This window comes from Euprymna scolopes, chromosome 43 (assembly GCF_053919585.1).
Source record: "Euprymna scolopes isolate OS-2025 chromosome 43, ASM5391958v1, whole genome shotgun sequence".
NCBI lineage: Eukaryota > Metazoa > Mollusca > Cephalopoda > Sepiida > Sepiolidae > Euprymna > Euprymna scolopes.
In genome coordinates, this window is record NC_136524.1 from 8,050,728 (window position 1) to 8,071,524 (window position 20,797).

Below are 20,797 nucleotides of genomic sequence, written 5' to 3' on the forward strand. Positions count from 1 at the left end.
GCAAATAACATTACATGATTTTAATTCTGGAAAATGTCTAAAATTTAAGGCTTAAGATTAAGGGACCTTAAGAAATTGAAATTCAGGGAATCTAGGTGTTTGATGATTATGGTTCAAATTCAATTTAAATATATTTGACTTTTCAAATGAGAGGTTGCATCAATATTATAATCACCCCCCACCTACCTTCGTCATACCAACACAACACTAACTCTCTCTCAAATCCATCCACATCACTTCCTCTCATATTTCCTTCCAACTGACCCACATCTACTAACGAATAACTCTTATCAATTCTTTAAATGTGACTAAACCAAGTCTTTTCTGCACACACTTCCCTATATTGTCCACATTTAATCTTCCCCTCAGATCAGATCATTTTCATATCATTTCTCTCCATGCAACACATGTCCTCAACCCTTACTGACCAGGTTTCACTTCCATGCATCATTACACAGTCTACTCTAAGTTTTACATATTCAATATTTCTACAGCTATGAAAAATGGAAATGTTCGTAACTTAAAACTATTGATCTGATCATGTTGAAATTTTGCACAGTGATTATTGTTAGCAAGGTATCAAATTTGAAAAAGTCAATTGATATTTTTATCATAACCGAACTTTTCAAGGTCAGTAAAATATGTGGAACTTCATTGGCTGCAAACTGGACAAATTAGGGAATCTCTTTGATCAATAGAACCAAAGTTATCACTAAATGATTCTATTTAAGATTCAGCTATTGTCTTTAAGCTGTGTGGTCTTTCTGAGATTCTTATGAATGGCTTTGCTCTCAACAAATCGATTCTGAAACTTCTTGATATTTCTCATCAAATCCTTTACTCTTTCTGCTTTTCATAAAATCGGTTTTCTCTATCGCTCTAAGCACTTTCTCACACCCAAGTGCAGGAACATATCTGTAATTTGATTGACCTCACCCTTTTTCACTGCAACCTCTCTCACATTTCTAGTGTCTTATTTATAAATACTATTATGGCATGTGTTCTTCAGAATAATCTGATCTATTTCCTGCTTCATTTGTTTCAGCTCATTTGACATGTGGGTCTAGTGGTCTCCATCAATACCTCATTGTAATACAGCTTCCTATTCAAGTAGCCTCTTTCCAAGAACCACAAGCTTGTAGAACCACCTGTTACCATTTTTTTCTCCAACCGATATTCCTGTTTTTTTTAAAGACTAATAGGCATCTCCTGTTTTTGCGATAATCATCTTACGTTCTTGTTAGCTCCTTGCATCAAATGGCTTCACATGTCTGAATTAATTTCCATAAAAAAAAGAAAAGAAAAAAGTCTTTCACGTTTTCAATCACCTTGACCGAGATCAAAATTATATCAGTTCTAAGTTAGATCACAACATATCTTGACCAAATTCGGTTTTGATTAGTTAAGTGATGTGGATGTCAGGTTCTATACAAACACGTTACCGAAAACAATCTTCAAAAGGAAGAAATCAAATTCAAAACAGATGCTAAATATTGACATGCATATTTATACGTAATGTTATTTGACAGAAAAAAAGTAAAATGTAAGAAATTTTACAAAATTTTTTTATTAACATTTGTATAATAAATGTGATGAAATGGAATGAGTTATTTTCTACTAAATGATGCAAAGCCAAATTTTTATTCAGCTTTTTCCTTGGTGTCTTCTTTGTAATGGAGAAAGACAAGGCTTAGTAGAAATACTCCAAACATCATGGAAAATGCACTAACATAGTAAGGGTAAGCAGAAGGAATGAATCTTTCGTACTGCGTGTGCTCCAATGGTCTTACTGACACCTGGGAGAGAAAGAGAAAAAAAAGGAGTTAGAAATAAAAGAAGAGGGAAATTAATGACTAATTTGCCTGACAGAGAGGAAAAGTCATGTAAAAAATAGAAAAGATATTTTTTAAAAATTTTTTTAGAAAACATTTAAATGTAAAGATTATTTATCGCAGACTTTTATCCTCATCTGTTTAGCTGTTTCACGTTTCAGTCAACTATTCCTCTGGCTTTGGTCAGGTGGTAACCGCAATGGGATAGGAACTCTGAATCTCCTAACTACATCCTCAGCAATTACTACCTTCCATAGTTGGTCGAAACGTCACGAAACAACTAAGGATAATAATGAGGATAATAGTCCGTAATAAATAAAAGTTAATAAATAACACCCATCTCAATAATGAATTCCAATTAAATAATATGTAAACGTTGTTATTTAAAAATAAAGATCTTATTTACAGTAATAAGGAATATACTTTGTAATGCATAAAGGCAGCACATTTTTATTGAAAACTGTGATAGAAAAATTTAACTTTTACAGGATTTTGATTTTATTTGTGAAATGCTTCTTAATAGCAATATTCACAAGACAGAATTATTAGGTGTGTAAACCATTATTTTTTTAAAATTTTATTTTCATTAATAAAAATCAATGCAGCTATTACATGCAATAATTGAAAGATTAAAAAGGCAAAAGTTAGATAACTATTTACACAAGTGTAAGATTTCATAAATAAAACAAAATAGATATTTTGTTTTATTTATGGAATCTTACAGTTGTGTAAATATTTGCATTAATTTATACAATTCACAAATAAATGAAATGTTACTAATTATATATATATATATATAATGGATAAAACACATACTTCATTAAATCGAATTTTGTGTAGACAGAATGTAAAATGGATACATAAAGACCAAATAAGAAATCGACCAGTTTTGTTCAGCCCCTAAACACCTGATAAAGCAAACATTTGAAATTTATAAACTTCCAATGTTCAATTATTTTGGAAGACAGTTATGCAGATAAAATTGATCAATCTCTTATTTTATATTTTACTTGCTCTTATTTTTAGATTGTCTTTCATATATTTCTGATTTTATAATTAAAGTGAAATATTTTCAATGTAAATTGCAATTTAAAAACGAAAACTTATGATGGGTGAGAAGTATTTTTACATCATACAAATTATTTACTATTTATAATCAACGTTAAGGTAAATTAAAAACCATAAAGAATAAAATGCTTATTGTATTACTTTGTTTCAATATTTCTAAAAAAAAAAATAAATAAATATAAAAAGCAAATGTAGCTCACCTGTGTTAAACTGAATAAATGAGTGAATCCCATTCGGTTATAATCAACTCTAAACTGATAGACACCATAAACATCAGGAAGCTTAAAACGCGTGCTGAAGATGCCATCTGGAAAGAGGACACATGAAATGATTGTGAAAAGAATCAAAGCAAATTTTGTCATTTTCAGATTAAAAAAAATTTTTTTAAGTAATCAATATATTAATTAATAATAATAATAATCAATATATTAATAATAATAATAATAAATATAATAATAATAATAATAATAATAAATATAATAATAATCAATATATTAATAATAATAATCAATATATTAATAATAATAATCAATATATTAATAATAATAATAATAATCAATATATTAATAATAATAATAATAATCAATATATTAATAATAATAATAATCAATATATTAATTAATAATAATAATAATCAATATATTAATTAATAATAATCAATATATTAATAATAATCAATATATTAATATGATATTTTCTGTGTCACACTTACATCAGTCGTTTAATGATTATGTACTTCCATTTCTTGTTATAAAATATTTTACCAAGAATTCTTCATAAATTTTGGTTTCAGTTATAGCTGATGTCACTCAAGTCATCTATTTTTTGAATAAATAATTTTATCAAAAATTCTTCGTAAGCTTTGGCTGAAGAAACTCAAGTTTATATATATATATATATATATATATTTTTCATAAGTTTTTATTTCGGTTTCAATTCAAGCTAATACACCCAAGTCATATGGATATATTTTTTTTTTATTTTTGAAATCGCAACTTTATTAACATATAAAAATCGATAGAACATTAACTCTATAATAATATATACAAAATCTGCAAGAATTAAAAAATTAAAAAAGCGTACTTTATGACTGGGCTTTGCCGGACGTTCGTGCTAGCTTAGATAAATACTTTTGCAGTTTCAACAAAAAAGCTACAATAATATCAGAGCATCTCCATTTGTACTGAACATCCACAGAATGCCAACATCAATATATTACATATAAATCAGTGCCCTGTGGAATTTCCACAGGTCGCGCTAATAAATTGATGATTAATCCATGTCATCTGGTAACATCCCTACAGGGAAACAAATTAAAACTACTAATGTTTTAGAGATTTTAGTGTCAAACTTTATTTTGCAAAGTAAAAACTGAAGTTTCAGCATCTTGCAAGAGAGAAAAATGTAAAGGCACAATCAAATTCTGGACATTTAAAAAATATTTGTTTAAAAATATTACAAAAAAAAATTTTTTTAATAAAATATTTTCTAATTTGCTTTAAATTTTGTAAACATATTGAAAGACTTTTTTTTAAATACTCAAGGTTTGTTCATTTTTCAACCAGTTTGCTATTCATTATATGTTTTTTGCTTCTTTGAAATGTAATTACATTATATAGTATGTTTTTTTTTTGTGATGTGTCATCACTAGGGTTATGACAAGAGAATATTCTTATTGTTTTGACTCGAGTATATATCCGACAGTTAATCTAGAACCACATCACTATATAAAAACATAAGATATTAACTGATATATACTCGAGAGTCAAAATAATGGAAAGAATATTCTCTTGTCATAGCCCTAGTCATCACTTATCAAGGCCCAAATGCTACTCGAGGTTAAGGGTTCTGAATTTCATATGAAATCAATGTTTTCAAAAATAGATATTTGATCACACAGATCAAAATCAACTCAAATGGAATAAAATAGATAAACGGTCAAAGTGCAGTTCCATATAAAAGTTTGTACGTAAATGTGTGCATCTTTCAGTTTTTCTGTGTACAGATAAAACGGTGAAATCTTTTTCAATGTATAAAAACAAATACAGATGTTAGTAGCTATGCATATTAATATTTGACGGTTTTAAAGTTGAACGTTAAAAGAAAAGCAAATTACTTTTTTCTTTGAGGGTGCTGCACACAAACGGATCAATACGAACAAATTCCAGCTGCACATCATTGGCTTTGAATGGTTGCCATTTTCCATTGCTGAATTCTTCAATTTGGATACTGTATTCCTATTAAAAACAGAGCAAAAAACGTTTACGAGATAATTAAAATTTAAAAAAAATAAGTACATTTTTTTTTTTTTTTTTTTTTTACTGCAGTCACTACTTATGGCAGCTAAAAGCTATTTGAGGGTAAGAGTTATGGAGATGGATACATTGACAGTAGAACATCAATTTTGAGAGGATCAAAAATCATGAATCGATTGAACAAAGTTTGATTACTGAGAAGGCCGGATTATAACAAGTATTTAAAATTATATTTAAAAATGACTGTTGTACTCTTCAGGGAAGCAATTCCATGGCAATGTGTTATACAGATAAGAAATTCTCAGAAATAAACTTTTCATGAAATCATGTTTTACGTTAGGCATGCTAAAGAAGTTTTTTGTAATTGTGGTAAGAAAGCTGTAAAAGCCCTTCAAGAAGGAACTGAAGATTGTAGCTCAGTCGAGCAGCTTCCATTAAATCAGAAAGGATATTCTTCAGATGCATGCATTTAACTAACTATTTTTTTTTTTTAAATTTTGTTTAAGTTGGGGATGGAGCATCCTACTGGATATCAGACATTTACCTACTAACTTATATATTCCAACCGAGAGAAACACGTTTAGCAACAAAAATGTTATTTCAAACTGAAGTGCGACACACTAACAGACAAAGCCTCTTACAAAGTTGCTTCGGCGCACCTCAAAATACAAAATGTTAGATTGAAATTAAATTTCAATACGAAAACGATATTTACCACTTGATCAAGAATCGTGTATGCAGGTGGTGGGGTGTCGTCGTTAACAATATGATGACTGACAGCACCGGCACGAAGAACTCCACGCATTTTCAACACCCATTCAGCCAAGTTAGCAGCTAATTCTTGGTTACCAGATTTTTCATATCTGAAATAAAAATAAATTTTTTTTTCTAGTTTTAGAATACAATGATTTCATGCTTTTGCGTATGTCTACGATTTTTCATGATGAGAAACAAAATAATGTCAAGAAAATGCAAATTCCTTTCTGATAGAACTTGAGTACAAAAAAAGTATTAAATTGCAATCTACATGCATTTTAGATAAATCTAAATGAGTGAATGCGAAAGTGTTTATTTTTTTCCGATCATCTTAGGTCAGTGATAACATCCTTGCAAGCAGAAATTCGTGCGATGAGACATTGTGATGTGTTTTTGTTCATCATACATTTCACCAAGTGTTCCTTTTTTTTTTTGAAGACAGAGGCGGAGACAGCAGACGAAGAGACAGGGAGACAGACAAAGAGGCAGAGAGACAGAGTGAGGAAAAGATGAAGAGGCGGGGAGAGAGGGGGCAGGAAGAGACGGAGAGACAGACAGACAAATATAAGGAGAGACAGACATGTTAGCACTTTCCAAAGATTACCTATATTTTTTGGTGGTGGGGAGAGTTCGGTGTTCTGTTGTCATGACATCATGACATAACTCCTTGTAAGGTGGTTGTGTTCGTTTATCATGATACTATCATTTCAGTCACTATCTCTTCATTTGGGAAGAGGGGTTCAGTGTAGTATATGTTCATTCACCATGATACTATCCTCCCAGGCTAGTCAAAATATGCCTGGAGGTGGTATATATTTTCTAATATATATATATATATATATATATATATATATATATTCCTGTTTGTTTGTTCACCAGTTGATTAAATATAATATACAAAAATCTATTACTCTATCAAATCATCCATTCCTATATATATACTATATAAGATTAAAGAGGTGACCTCATTTGCATATTATATTAAATAAAATCGACTTTATTAAATAGCGGTGTATTAGTTATTGTTTATAGTGAGAGAATTTTTACATGTTCTATTTAAGTTTATTATTTAAATTTGATTTGGTAAATGTTACCTTACGCCACAACAGAACAACGGCCACTCTAATTTGGATTTTTTAGGGGTATTCGAGGTCGCTGACAACAAATCTGATAATCAAACCCGCCGCAAATTTACCGTTTGCATGGTATGAACCCCTAGACCTTGGGACTATTTTGTGCCATTTCATCACCTTTGGTAATGTTTTTCTTACATATGTTTGCGTGTGAACGGGCGTAGTGGGGGATCTTATATCGCGTAGGAATTTTTAAGCAGTGATTTAAAGTAAAGTTTGTTTTTTTTTAAAATGTGGTTTATTTATTTTTTTTTTGTCTCACGTAGTTTTAATGCTTTTTAATTGATCTAAAGAAAAAGTTTCCACAAGCGATTTACCAAAACATAACCACCAGGAGGAGGAAGGATTACATTTTTGTGTTTTCATTCATTCTTTTGTTTTTGAAATTTTTGTTGGGGTAACGATGGAGTTGACATATAATAATGAAAAACTGCTCACTATCCTTAGTATGTGTGGCCAAACTGTCGACACTGGCAATGCTGGGTATCCATGCTAGTTATAAATAAATGCATGTTTAATAAATGGTTTTAAATGTTCTATTTCATTTTTAATTTCATAGTTAATACATTCCAAAGATTTGTTCGTATTTAGACACAAATATTTGAACTAAAAATACAAATTAAAAAAGAAAAAAAAGAATATATCTCACATTTGTATTTCTAATTTAATTTCATCTATCCAGCAAATGCATTGTACAAAAGTTTGAATATCCTAAACATTCTGAGAAATAAAAATGGCCATACAGTTTTCTAATTCAATAGATACACAGATGGTCGACCAACACGTGAAATGCTGATCAACCATGGATCATGCCTTATCTGTTTTGTCAAACAAAACCAGACTAATCACTGAAATTAGCGGCATACAACTGCATGTCTTGTGTAGATGCGCAAACAATTTGAACAACTTTATAAAATATTTGCAAATTGTTTTCCTACAATCTTTGTGTGTGTCTGAAGCCGATGGACATTAAAATTAATGAAAGACGGAAAAAAGTAACTTCTATTAAATTTAGTTATGTAATGTCTATTTTTAACACTTTAGCATACAAATAGATATTGATTATATCGTCATAATATACAGCTTTGAAATGTCTAAGACATCCCTATTGTTGATAGAGCTTCTCAGACTATTTTAGTGGACTATAGTGTAGTCTTTTTCCTTTCCCCACACGTTCCAGGCTTGTGCCAGATTTTCCTGTGGTGCTCTTTCAGTTAAAGGTTCAAAATATGATTTATTACAAACGTGGAATGTATATATTTGATACGTAAAAAATACTTACACCTTATCCTGACTGGCTTTCTGTACAGAAGATGTAAAGTACTGATCACTGAAGAAATCCAAAGATCCAACAAAAACAACTCTGGCATTGTTTCTCGCTTGAAGAGCAGCAATAAGCAATGTATTCTTGCCAACAGCATGTGGAAACTGATTAAAAAAAAAAAAAGTTTTCAAAGAAAATAAAAATAAATAAAAAGTAGATTTATTTTAGTAAATTATCGTATTTGGTAAGACGTTTTACTTGCATTGGACAACTTTTAGAAATTGACTTCCAAACTAAGTCATCTCTGACCAGGTTTTTATTCATCTGTTTTTCAAATCCATTTGTATCATTTCCTCCCCCTGCTATTACAACTCTTCTACATCTAACCCAAGAATTCTCATCCTTTGTTTTTAATGTGACCATACCAGCCAAGTCTCCTCTTCATCTCTCTACATTATCTAGATTTAATCTTCCCATTCATATTTTCATTTGCTATTCAGCAGAAAAGTAGCCTTAAATTCAAGTGAAATTAAATAGAAAACATATTTTCAATGAAATCCATAAACTTTTTGTAACAAATTCCTTCTGTTTAAATAAAAAATTGTCAGCAGTAAATGTAAAAGGCCTTCAAAACTTTTACAAATTTAAAAATGCAAAAGGAATTAAAAAATTAAAATTTACAAATTATTCTTATGCTTTTAAGTCAGCATTTTTGCTTTCTTTGCTAAAGTGATTTTTTTTAATATTTAAAAAAAATTAATTTTAATAAAAAAGATTAAAAAAATTAAATGGCCTTATAATTAGGGCACGGACAACAGTATATTCTTTTCATTGTTTTGACTCTCGAGAATGTAGCCGTTGGTATCCTATATGCTTTTAGATAAAGTGATGTGGTTCTTAGTTGATTAACTAATTATCTACCTGTGTTGAATATATACTCGAGAGTCAAAGCAATGAAAAGAATACTCTGTTGTCATAGCCCTAGTTATAATCATCCCAACCTCTTTACAATCATTGATGCCCAAAATGCATGTGTCATGATTTTCTCTCTGCCATCTTCATATCATGACAGTCTCATTTCTAGTCTTGGCAATTGTTAACTATTTGTATCTAAAGCAAATAAACACACACACATATATATATATATATATATATATATATATATATAATAATCTTGTTAAACATGTGTATGCGTTACTGAATCTCTAGTTAGCATCTTTCAAATTTAAATTCTTAAAGACTAATTCAGCTGTATGCCCTCTTCAAACTTGTCTAACTCCTCCAACAGATCAGCTTCCATCTGCTAAAGGGCTCCATGGACAAATTTATCTTTAGTTGACCTTTAACAATTAAATATTTTTGTTTACTAGCCAAATAGAAATTATTAGCCAAACCGGCATGATTTTTGTAATATGACATCTTTGTTCCATGACGAGTATGTATATCATAAAAATTTTTGTATTTTTTTTAAATAAGTGTAATTCTAAATCTGCACTGAATCTTATGTTAAGATTTGAAAATATAAGCATTCGTGTTTCTTCAGGTATTTTTTAACAGACTTTGTTAAAAAAAATGTATAGTGTTCTAATAAACTTTTGTTTAAATAATTTGACTTTGCTCATTTAAAAAAAAAAAAAAAAAAAAAAAAAAAAAAGGTTGAAAAGACATTTTCCACTCAAATAGCTTTGGAAAACCAGTGAAAGAAACAACCACCAAAAGATAAGCGTTTTATTATTTCTAGTCGCCATTTGAAAAAAAAAAAAAAAAAAAAAAAAAAAAAAAAAAAAAAAATCATTCACAAATGCAACTGTTTCAATTGCAGCATAAAGTCCTATGCTGTCTCATAAATATACGCATTTTCAACAAGAAATCTTAAATGACCAGTCCTTTTCTCAGTTACTACCAGCTGACCACAAGAACTGGTTATAGTGCTCTCTTTCTCCATTGTAATCCAACCTAGCAACTAATTATTAGGGTGTCATTTGTCTGAAGAGTTCAAATAAATCTGGCAGTCTTTTTTGTCATTCAATTATCTACTTGCCCATCATTTTTGTATTATCTATTTCATAATTTTGTATTTTCCAGCAGTCAATAGTATTAGTTTTATTTTTCCCTAAAAATGCTCAATTTTATTACATTTATCAGTTTTACATTTAAACCAAAACGGTTTTATTTTTTTTTATAGACCAGCTTTTGGTTGAAAATAAGGAAAAAGAACATACCTCATCAATTTTGTTGTTTGGATTGAATGAGTAAGCTGTTGAGGCTGCATGAAGAACATGTAACACCAGAGGATTTTCAGAATCTGCTGTCATACTGAATAAAATAAATTTTAAACAAATTGTTTAAATTAACTTTAAATTGTTTCCTGGTTAATTTGTCACTTAATTTCATGAAAAAAAATAAAATACATAATTCTAAAAAGCCTTACCCAACTCCTTGGAATAAGATTGGAGCAGTGTTGCTTTTACCCACAATCATCGGAGCATTAATGAGATTTGAAGGATCAGCAACAATCATGGTGTGCTAAAAGAGAAAGACGAAAAAAAAATTTTTTTTTTAATTTAGAAAATTGAAAATGTTTTTCCTAAACTAAAAAACATTTGAATCATTTAAGATGATTATTACAAAGTCAAAGTTTAAGAGGGCCATAATAATGGGAAGTGGCGATGGTGAAGTGGATACTGGCATGGACTGATGACGTAAGCATATTAAGTTTAAATACTGATATTTTCATAGTACTATTTTCATTATAGATGTTGGCAACCTTCACATGGTCATCCTGTAATAAACTGATTCTAGAAATATCTGGAGAAACCAATGTCAACAAGAGAATGAAGCAGGTCAAAACTTTCTACCATGCTGACTGATGAATTTAGATTTTTGTCAAATACATTGGAGTTATTTAGATATAATAGCCCATAATTAGGCTTGTTACGACTTGTCAAAGCAAAAGTTTAGACAGAGAAATGAAGTCTATCATCATATCTAGAATCATAGTGAAACAAAGATTAAAAGGAGAAATCTAGTTAACCAGAAACAATGTTGGGATAAGCGGGGAAAGACTTGTTCTTCCAAGAATCAGATGACAATTTCATTTTTGAATGTTGGCAACCTTCACATGCTCCCTTCTGTAAGTAACCGAGTCTAAAAAAAATAGGAGAAACCATTATCAACAGAACAAACTGTTTCAAAATGGTGTACCATACAAATTCATACAAATTTACGCTTTTTTGTTTGTTTTGTTTTTAGATGAAAATGGAAACTCACTTTAAAGCATCAAATTGTGTTGAATTGACTTAACCAATATTAATAAATTATTTGTGTCAAATAAATAACTTCTTAAATACAGTGTTAAGCATTTATACAAACAAGCTGGATCTGGATAAATGGTAGTATTGGAAATAACTGCATTAAAATCCAGTTAGTATGCAATTAAAAAAATAAAACCTTAAATAATACTGACAATATAAACAGCCAACATTTATTTTTACGTTTATTTTTTCCATAAAAATAAACGAATATCAATGTTTTTAATTTAAAAACTTATGACATATTTTAAAGAAATCATTGTAAGACATTTTTTTTTAATAAGCGTTTTTCAGTTTCACCATCTCCCAAAGAGAAACGTGCTCCTCCCCTATTTCCTATTTATACCAAGTCACCTATTTGCCCTACCAATTAAACTAAAAAGGAACAAGCTAGCATATTCATATTAGAATTACACAAGTATCAAAATTAGATTACATGAAAAATTGTGGTGCTTATCCAGTTTTGCCTCAATAATAAATTATAAATTTCACAAAAACTTTATTATATAAATATCTGTTACATTAAAAAATGGCTGTCCACCAAAATTGATACAAATTCATCCAGTATTTTTTGTTTTTAGAAAAAAAAAATCATCCCTGTGAAAATCTTGGAGTCCATTCTTAACATAAGTAGGGGATGGCGTTGACTCAAAGTTTGAGTTACATCCTTTGGCATTAATCTTAATGAACGTGAAAAATGGGAGGAGTGAAAAATTTGTATTTTTACAAAAAAAAAAAAAAAAAAAAAATCCCGGATTAATTTATAAATTTTGGTATACTTTTTTTAAACCTAGCATGTAAGTACATAAGCTTTTTTTGTGCTATTTTGCTGTTTTTCTTTTTATGGGGGAATTTTAAATATAGAGATGACATTAGATAAGCACCAAATTGTTAAAAAGAAAAAAATTACTTACCTTTCCTCCATCTGAGACATCATAATTGAGATGATCAATCACAGAAGTTTTCTCTTCATCAAATTCAACGCCACATTCAGTGGCAATCTCACGCAATGGATCACCTACATATTAGAAAAGCTTTGTAAGAATTGTTTTTTTTTAAAATTACTCCTCACACACCACATGCACAAAATAGACACGTTCAAAATTTTAAAGTTATTTGAATATTATTTTTGCTTTCTAATAATTCGATTTGTATTTCACAAATTTTTAGATAAAAAAGATTTATAATTTTTATTATATGGACTATTCTTTTCAGGATTTTGATTTAATCTGTTTATAAAGCAGATTAAACTTTTTGGGGATAGATACGAACACACTATTGCATGAAAGCTAAAAATTTTTTAGACACCCTCTTATAGATGTGGGCATATTACCAACTACAGAACTTTGTAGCTGGAATAGAAAATTCTAAACTGCTCAAAGTCTGCTGCGATTAAATGGAGATATGAAAGTAGTGCATCCACATGAGAAGGTTCAAGCCATAGAATTTTGTCCCCGTTTATCAAATCCACATAAGATTAGGCATGTCTGGCAGCATATAACAGCACACATATGGCTTGTATAAACAGAGTAAAAAAAAATTAATATTTCTATAATTACTTATGTATGATATTTTGAGAAAATAAATTACCAATAGATGAACTGGCAGCAACCAAAACATTTCCACCATTATCGATAAAGTTTGTGATGGCAGCAACATCAACTGAACCGCCAAATTCTGGAAAAAATAAAAGAAACGATGTTTAATTCTAACTATACATACTATACAGGATACCCCACACCCTTTTTACACACACAAACAAACTAGATTCAAGCCAACGTTGTATTTTTTAAATCTGAATGTTCCATAACAGCAAATAATAAATGAATAGAAATGCAACAAAATTATTTGTACATCCAACAGCATTATTATCTGCCCCAGAGCAAACACTCTTTACTTTAATGAACCAAATACATGAAACCCCACCCCACTTTACACCCCAATGTAATGAATTTTATCATTTGGAGAGTTGGTTACATCTAGCTATATATCTATAAACATGAAAGTGTGTGTGTGTGTGTGTGTGTGTGTGTGTGTACACATTTCTATACCAAACTACTCTGTCAATTTTCAGTCTACAGACTCAAGATTTGACAAAGGGATATTGAGATTTGAGAAAAATCTTTTTAATCAATTTTTGGCCAGAAATTTGGCTGTCAAGGGGTCAAAGTTCAACAACCTTTGAAAACTCTACCAAACGCCTCTGCTAATTTTGGGTCTAAACACTTAAAATTTTAGATCTAGGTTACTTGGACATGGATCAAACTTTTTAACTTGATTTGAGCCCAAAACAATAAATGTTAAAGGGTTAAAATTGGGGTCAAAGTAAAAATAAATTTGACCTCTGCATTCTCTAACAAATTACTGAGCCAATTTTTGGTCTAAACATTTGAAATTTTACATAAAGACATAGGGCAAGCTTTTTAATTAGTTTTTGGCTGAAAATTTGGTTGGGGTCAAAGTTAAAATTTTTTTTACCTTTGTTCTCTAGCAAACTATTCAGTCAATTTTGGGCCTAAACATTTGAAAATTTACATAAAGGATATTCAGACATGCGGCAAGCTTTATAATCAGTTTTTGTGTGAAAATTTGACTGCCAAGGTCAAAGTTGAAAGAGTTGACCTTTGCAGATTCTACCAAACTCCCCTGCTAATTTTGGGTCTAAACACTTAAAATTTTAGATGTAGGTTACCTGGACATGAGTCAAATATATATATATATATATATATATTATATATATATATTGAACTGCTAATCAACTAATTATAAATGAGAGGCCAGACAGAAAACCCTTAATTTTTTATGGAAGAAGTTTTTCAAAGGACGACTGGAAGTTCCCTAAACAGTTTACAGTGTTGCATAACTGCTATTAGAAAGCACATTGGACATGTCATCTCATGTTTGATTTTCCATTCCAAACTACATATTCACATGATATTGTGTACAGCACTCTGTAGTTTTCAGAATTTTCTTTAAAAAAAAAACAAAAAATCTCTGTAGGTGCTAAGATATTCTATTTATACTGAGTAAAAAAAAAAAAAAAAAAAAAACAAATTTCCTTGTGTCAAACTTACCATCAACAGACGGAGAGAAAATAATCAAATGATCATACAAAAATTCTCCATATTTTATCAGTGCCAAAGAAGAATCATCAGCAGTTTTGAATGTGAGTTCAAATCCACGATCTACAAAGAAAAAACAAAAGAAAATCAAATATCAGAAGTCAGAAGATTTACTTTTTATAATAATTTTTTATTTTTAATCATAAATAATTTCATAATTTTTCATTTTTTTTTTTTTTTGTAAGTTAATTTTTCAATAGTAAAAAAGTGAACAAAATAGACATTTTCTTTTTATTACATTTTCACCCCAAACAAGGCACTATGCCACTTTGATGTAGGGTGCTCCTATCAGGGACATAAGTTGCAGAGATACTATGTAGGAAATGTAGCAAAATGTTCACATTACACTTGAACTTCTGCATGTCAGTACAGTTGGGAAAGCAGGAACACGGTAGAGAATAACAAAGTCTAGCAGTTCTGGGGAAGAAACTATTAGGGTAGAAGTCTTTCTTACATCTAGGGATCTCTACTATAGGGTTGAGATATTGCTGCTTGACAGGTTTGACAGGAGTATTTATGTCAAGGGGGTACAAGGGCTTGTGATTTGTCGGAGCATGCACACCTGAAAATATCCTGTACCATTATAAAGACACCATCCACACATGTATGGAGTATTGTTGTACTATTTGGGTTGGTGCATCTGCTAGTCTTTCACTCCTGGACAGGGTTCAAAATTTGGTTGGGGTCAAAGTTAAAATTTTTTTTACCTTTGTTCTCTAGCAAACTATTCAGTCAATTTTGGGCTAAACATTTGAAAATTTACATAAAGGATATTCAGACATGCGGCAAGCTTTATAATCAGTTTTTGTGATTGATCCTGAACTGCCATCTAAGCTTCAACCTCTGTCCCATCGACGTAATGTTGCATCCTTTTGCCAGTTTTACAAGTATTTTAATTGTGGATGCTCCGACAATGAGTACGGATAAATTTATTCCACGATATAACATTTGTCTACATTGCTGATGTACATTTTATTAGGATTATTTTTTCATAGTTTTGAGATGAGGATTGATAATCACATTTCCTAATAGTCATAAATCAAGCCTGGAAGATTTTTCACCAAGAATCATGTTTGATTTTATTACTACAAGTATTCGTTGCCTAGATCAGTAGAACTAGTTTATATTTCAGCTAATTTTTGTCAAAGCAAAGAAAAATATTTAGCCTGGGAAACATGCAACTGAAGACCTATAATCGCAGACACTACAACAAATGAAAGAAAATCAGCTGATCAAGTTTGCTGATGAGTGATCAAATTCGGCTGTACACAAACATAATCGAATGAAAATATAACCTTTTGCGAGGGTAAAAGATGCTATGTAAATGGAATTAGTGTTTTTTTTTTTTTTTCTATTTCAAGAAAACATTTCATTTTGTGTAGTCACATTTTTTGCCTATTCTCATTACCAGCTAGTTGACCTGCATAAACATTATAATTTCTTGGTCAAGTATTAAAGTTCATTTGTGCTCCACAAATGAAAACCGGAAAATTTAAAATGCAACCTGTCATATCAAATAAACGACCATTTTTTTTTTTTTTTTTTTTTAAATATCTAATCCTTGAACAGATGGAATGGATACAATTTTGCGCTTGTTGCCAGCAACTGTACTAGCTCCTTGAAAAAGGTTGCATTGCTACCGCTGAGCTCCATCACATTTAAGCTGACTAAACGATGCAACAAGAACATTTTTCAAAAGTGATACACCAAAGCAACACTTTTATCATTAAAACCGATTCACCAGCAAACGATTTAGATAAGAGATGTTTTTACAGAACAACTAAGAACAAAGTTCACTTTTATTCTTTAATAAAATTGATAGATCAAAAAATCAATAAAATGATAAAAAAAAATCAAGAAAATATTACTTCTTAATAACATTAATGTAACTTGTTATTTTATTACTATTACAATATTTGTTTTTTTGTGTGCTGTTATTAATATTGAAGTTTTATGCTGTTGCAATTGATAAAAATGTTGCGATTTAACCTTAGAAAATAGTGTTCTTTCTTTTCATACCATCTGCTATTATTTATATATTGTGACTTTTGAAACTGCAACAGTATCATTCATTTTTCATATTTTTTTTTGGCTTTTCATACTTTTCTAGATTTTTATGGCAACAGGAATAACCAAATAGTCTCATCTGCATCACTTTTGACCTTGGCAGCTGAGTTAAGTTGATTTAATAATATCATTCCTTGAACCTATATTCATACCTGTATCAAGTTGGATACAACCATATCGGAGACCAATATTTTGTATTCTCGGCATTCCTAGTGATAGATCCAAGTTCAATGGCAAAGCTGACAATATTGCAGGTGGGAAAAAATGTAATCAATCATTCATGATGTTGCATAGATTTGCATATTTCATTATAAATCAATCTGACACTATGTTTTATTGAGATGAAAACACGATGGTCATCAATCATGTGTAACCATAATTGACATATATATAAAAAACAAAACTATTGTTTATTTGATAAGTTACATTGTAAATTTTCAGGTCTTTTGTTGTGGAGCACAAATGAACTTTCATTCTTGACTTCAGTTTATTTATTTATTGCAAACAATTATCTTCATCTTTCTTGAAACAACAACAAAGAAAGATGAGGACAATCATCCTCATCTTTCTTGAAACAACATTTAAGAAAGATGAGGATAATAGTCTGCAATAAATTAATAAAACTCATCTCAATAATGAATTCCATTTAAATAATATATATTGACTTCAGTTGTTGAATTTAAATTCAAGCATCAAGAAATTATACTTATAATCAATTACCTGATAATGAGTTATAACAGCCCAAAAGTAACTACAAAAAAATGAAAGGGGTTCCTTACATAAATAATAATAAAAAAAAAAAACGACAATTATGTGCGGTCCCCCTCCACAAGTGAATAATGTGGGGGCAATTTTACCCCCTATAATGTCTCCGAGAGAAGCAACCAGAGTCATACCAGAAAATCCATTCTGGCAAAAATTTACTTTCATCATGACTAATGTTTGTGTAAAATAAATTAAAAAAAAAAACCCAAGGCGTAATTATTGAGAAAATTGCGAACAAACGGGAGTGAATTACGAGGTCTGATCCCTCCTTTGTTGGGGAGCAAAAAAAAAGAAGCCAATATATTTACACTGCATTTTTACCTCCACTAAGGAGGTTATGTTTTTAGTCGAGTCTATCACTGATTATGTGCAGTCTCCTGTCTACATTGCTTGACCAATTGGCAACAAAGTTGCCAAAGTCTATCTTGGAGCAGATTTAATTCAGGATATCAAGGTTAATGGTTACACTTCACTTTTGAAGTATCGTAGAGACTTACTACTTGGCCAACATTATAGCCAACGGAGTTCAGCATTTTATATGGAGATGACATTTAACCTTCATAAGTACGGGTAGGATTGAAAATTTAATGGAATTTTAACTTCTCATAACTTTCCAAATTGGAAGTGTGGAATCACCATGTAAAATTCCAGATAAATGATTTCCTACCATGGCATAATTTCCGGAATATTTCATTCTTTCTTAGAACTGCACACCTGTGGAACTCTTTTTTACCTGCTTTCCAGCTGACTACAATATGGTTGTCTTCAAGTCCAATGTAAACAAATTCTTAATGAGCCGTTTCCCTTAAATAATCCCATGTACCAAATTTACATTTCTAACGATTACTATATTGTCCTTGTGACCAATGTACACTCTTTAACCCTTATCCTCGAGTGGCCTCTGCTGGGCCTTGGTAAGTGGTGATTCCTTTGTAAAATATATATAAGATAAAGCCAGATAATACTTGGACTCATCCTTAAGTAGTCAAATAGAGGCATGTAGTCTTGTGGACTTTTAAAAAATTTTTTTTTTTTAAATCATACAAAAGAGTGTGTAAATTGTAATAAAATAAATAAAATCAGTTTTTTTCGTTGTCTGTCTCAAGAAACCGGGTTTAATTTTGTGTGGTCGCCTTTCTTCAACTGTTGTAATTACTCGTTAGCGAATTTACCGGGCAGCCATAGGTCTGACGGGTATTAAGGATAGAAATTACTTTTCGGCAGTTTAGAGATTTAAAAATCACTTTCAATTTTCAAACGTTCACGAAGCAACTAAAGTAATGCATTAATTCTCGAACGCACCTCTTTTGTATAAATGAATGTTTGGTGGGCCTAAACGCCCCCCCCTCTCCCCAATAATTTTTATAGCATGTTTTAGTATGTAGCATACATTTCGAGGTTGGGGGTGTTTATTCCGAAAGCCGTTCTTAACATGTGGAGTTTGGGGGTGTTTATACTACCCTGGGTTAGGTCGTAAAAAATACCGGGTTTGTATTACTGTACACAGATTCGAAAAAGTTGTCAAAAAACAAATATATAACAAATAAATGTTATCAAAGGCAAGATAAGTTACTTTTCTATCAAACTGGATATATTTTTTGTGTTTTTATTCAATGTAACATTTATTCAGCTCGAAAAACACAGTGTTTACCGATGTATTGGAAAATTCAAGATGGCGTCTCACACCCTCTTTAACACCGCAAGTTTGGAAAAAGATGTTATAAATAAAAAAACATACAAAATACTATTAAAAACCCGCCGAATATATGTCAACCTATGTCACGGTAACATATATTGAGCGAGTTTTTAACAGTATTTTATCGGTTTTTTTTTTATTTATAACATCTTTTCCCACACTTACCGTGTTACAAAGAGGGTGTGAGACGCCATCTTTAATTTTCCAATACATCGGTAAACACTGTATGGTTTTCGATCTGAATAAATATGTTACATTGAATAAAAACACGAAAAATATATCCAGTTTGGTAGAAAAGTAACTTATCTTGCCTTTGATAACATTTATTTGTTATATATTTGTTTTTTGACAACTTTTTCGAATCTATGTGTACAGTAATACAAACCCAAAAATACCAACTGTAGAATACCGGTTAAAATTATAGGGAAGAGGGTGATTCTCGTTCAGGTCCACCGAATGTTGTTGTAAACATCTATTATCGGATTTTACAGGGCTAAAATGTTGGTATGGGGATCGATTCGTAAAAGCACGAAAGCCAATATTTCGTTTATGCCTCACTAGCAGTATCAGAATTTTTGTAGGAATTTTTGACACCCCTAACACGAAACTGCGAATACAATATAAAAATCTCGTAATTTCTCTGTTAAAAGTGGGTTATTTATTTTCTTTATGGATTATACTTCCAAAATAAACTATTACAGTTGTTTTAAAAGTAATAAAAATATTTTTATTTTTTTTTTAAAACAGTAATGAATTTTCCGAACTCAATATTTTTCAATTTTTAAACTCAATATTTTTAAATTTTTAAATTTTAAAAATCTATCAAAATTTTTCTATTGATTCTATTTTTACGATATTTTCAGGGTCAATGTGAAATTTTATGTTCTTTCCAATAAACCGAATATAATATTTTAGACAAACGTTTTTTTTAAATTCACGCCCCCCCATTTTCACGCCCCCCCCCCCATTTTGAAATGTCTATTAAAAAGTAAATAATTAATTTATGTTTAATAGGTTTATATATCACAAATTGAAGAGAAAAGGTCAATAAATAATATATTCAAATTTAAAACAAAAAAAAAAAAATCAGTTTTTTAGAAATTTACCTGTAAAGTCCGAAGTTTAAAACCTTATTTTATAAGAACACATTTTTTCTTTTTGTCTTTTTTTTTTTTTTTTTAATGAAACCTTGGTCCTTGCTCCTTTAATTGAAAAAAAAATTAGGGCTTGAATTACATTTTTCGAGGAGTTATAAGCTTAGAAAGATAGGGGGTCGAATAATTTACGCCTCTCATTTTGAAATGTCTATTAAAAAGTAAATAATTAATTTATGTTTAATAGGTTTATATATCACAAATTGAAGAGAAAAGGTCAATAAATAATATATTCAAATTTAAAACAAAAAAAAAATCAGTTTTTTAGAAATTTACCTGTAAAGTCCGAAGTTTAAAACCTTTTAAAAAAAAAAAAAAACACATTGTTTTGTTTTGTTTTTTTTTTAAATAAAACCTTGGTCCTTACTCCTTTA

The 20,797-nt window shown here is 30.1% G+C and overlaps 1 protein-coding gene across 1 annotated transcript in view; it reads right to left on the bottom strand.

Annotated features, from left to right (window-relative positions):
- Positions 1-1,548: 1,548 nt before the first annotated feature.
- LOC145268163 (dolichyl-diphosphooligosaccharide--protein glycosyltransferase 48 kDa subunit-like) overlaps positions 1,549-20,797 on the bottom strand; it is a 24,305-nt gene continuing 5,056 nt past the window's right edge. Inside the window, exons 2-11 of the mRNA XM_080123362.1 lie at positions 14,694-14,804; positions 13,210-13,296; positions 12,534-12,637; positions 10,740-10,834; positions 10,531-10,624; positions 8,327-8,472; positions 5,871-6,018; positions 5,017-5,137; positions 3,101-3,207; positions 1,549-1,796 (exon numbers count right to left, since the gene is read on the bottom strand). Coding sequence (XP_079979488.1) covers positions 1,641-1,796; positions 3,101-3,207; positions 5,017-5,137; positions 5,871-6,018; positions 8,327-8,472; positions 10,531-10,624; positions 10,740-10,834; positions 12,534-12,637; positions 13,210-13,296; positions 14,694-14,804 — 1,169 coding nt within the window. The 3' untranslated portion in view covers positions 1,549-1,640. The remainder of the gene's footprint in view (positions 1,797-3,100; positions 3,208-5,016; positions 5,138-5,870; positions 6,019-8,326; positions 8,473-10,530; positions 10,625-10,739; positions 10,835-12,533; positions 12,638-13,209; positions 13,297-14,693; positions 14,805-20,797) is intronic.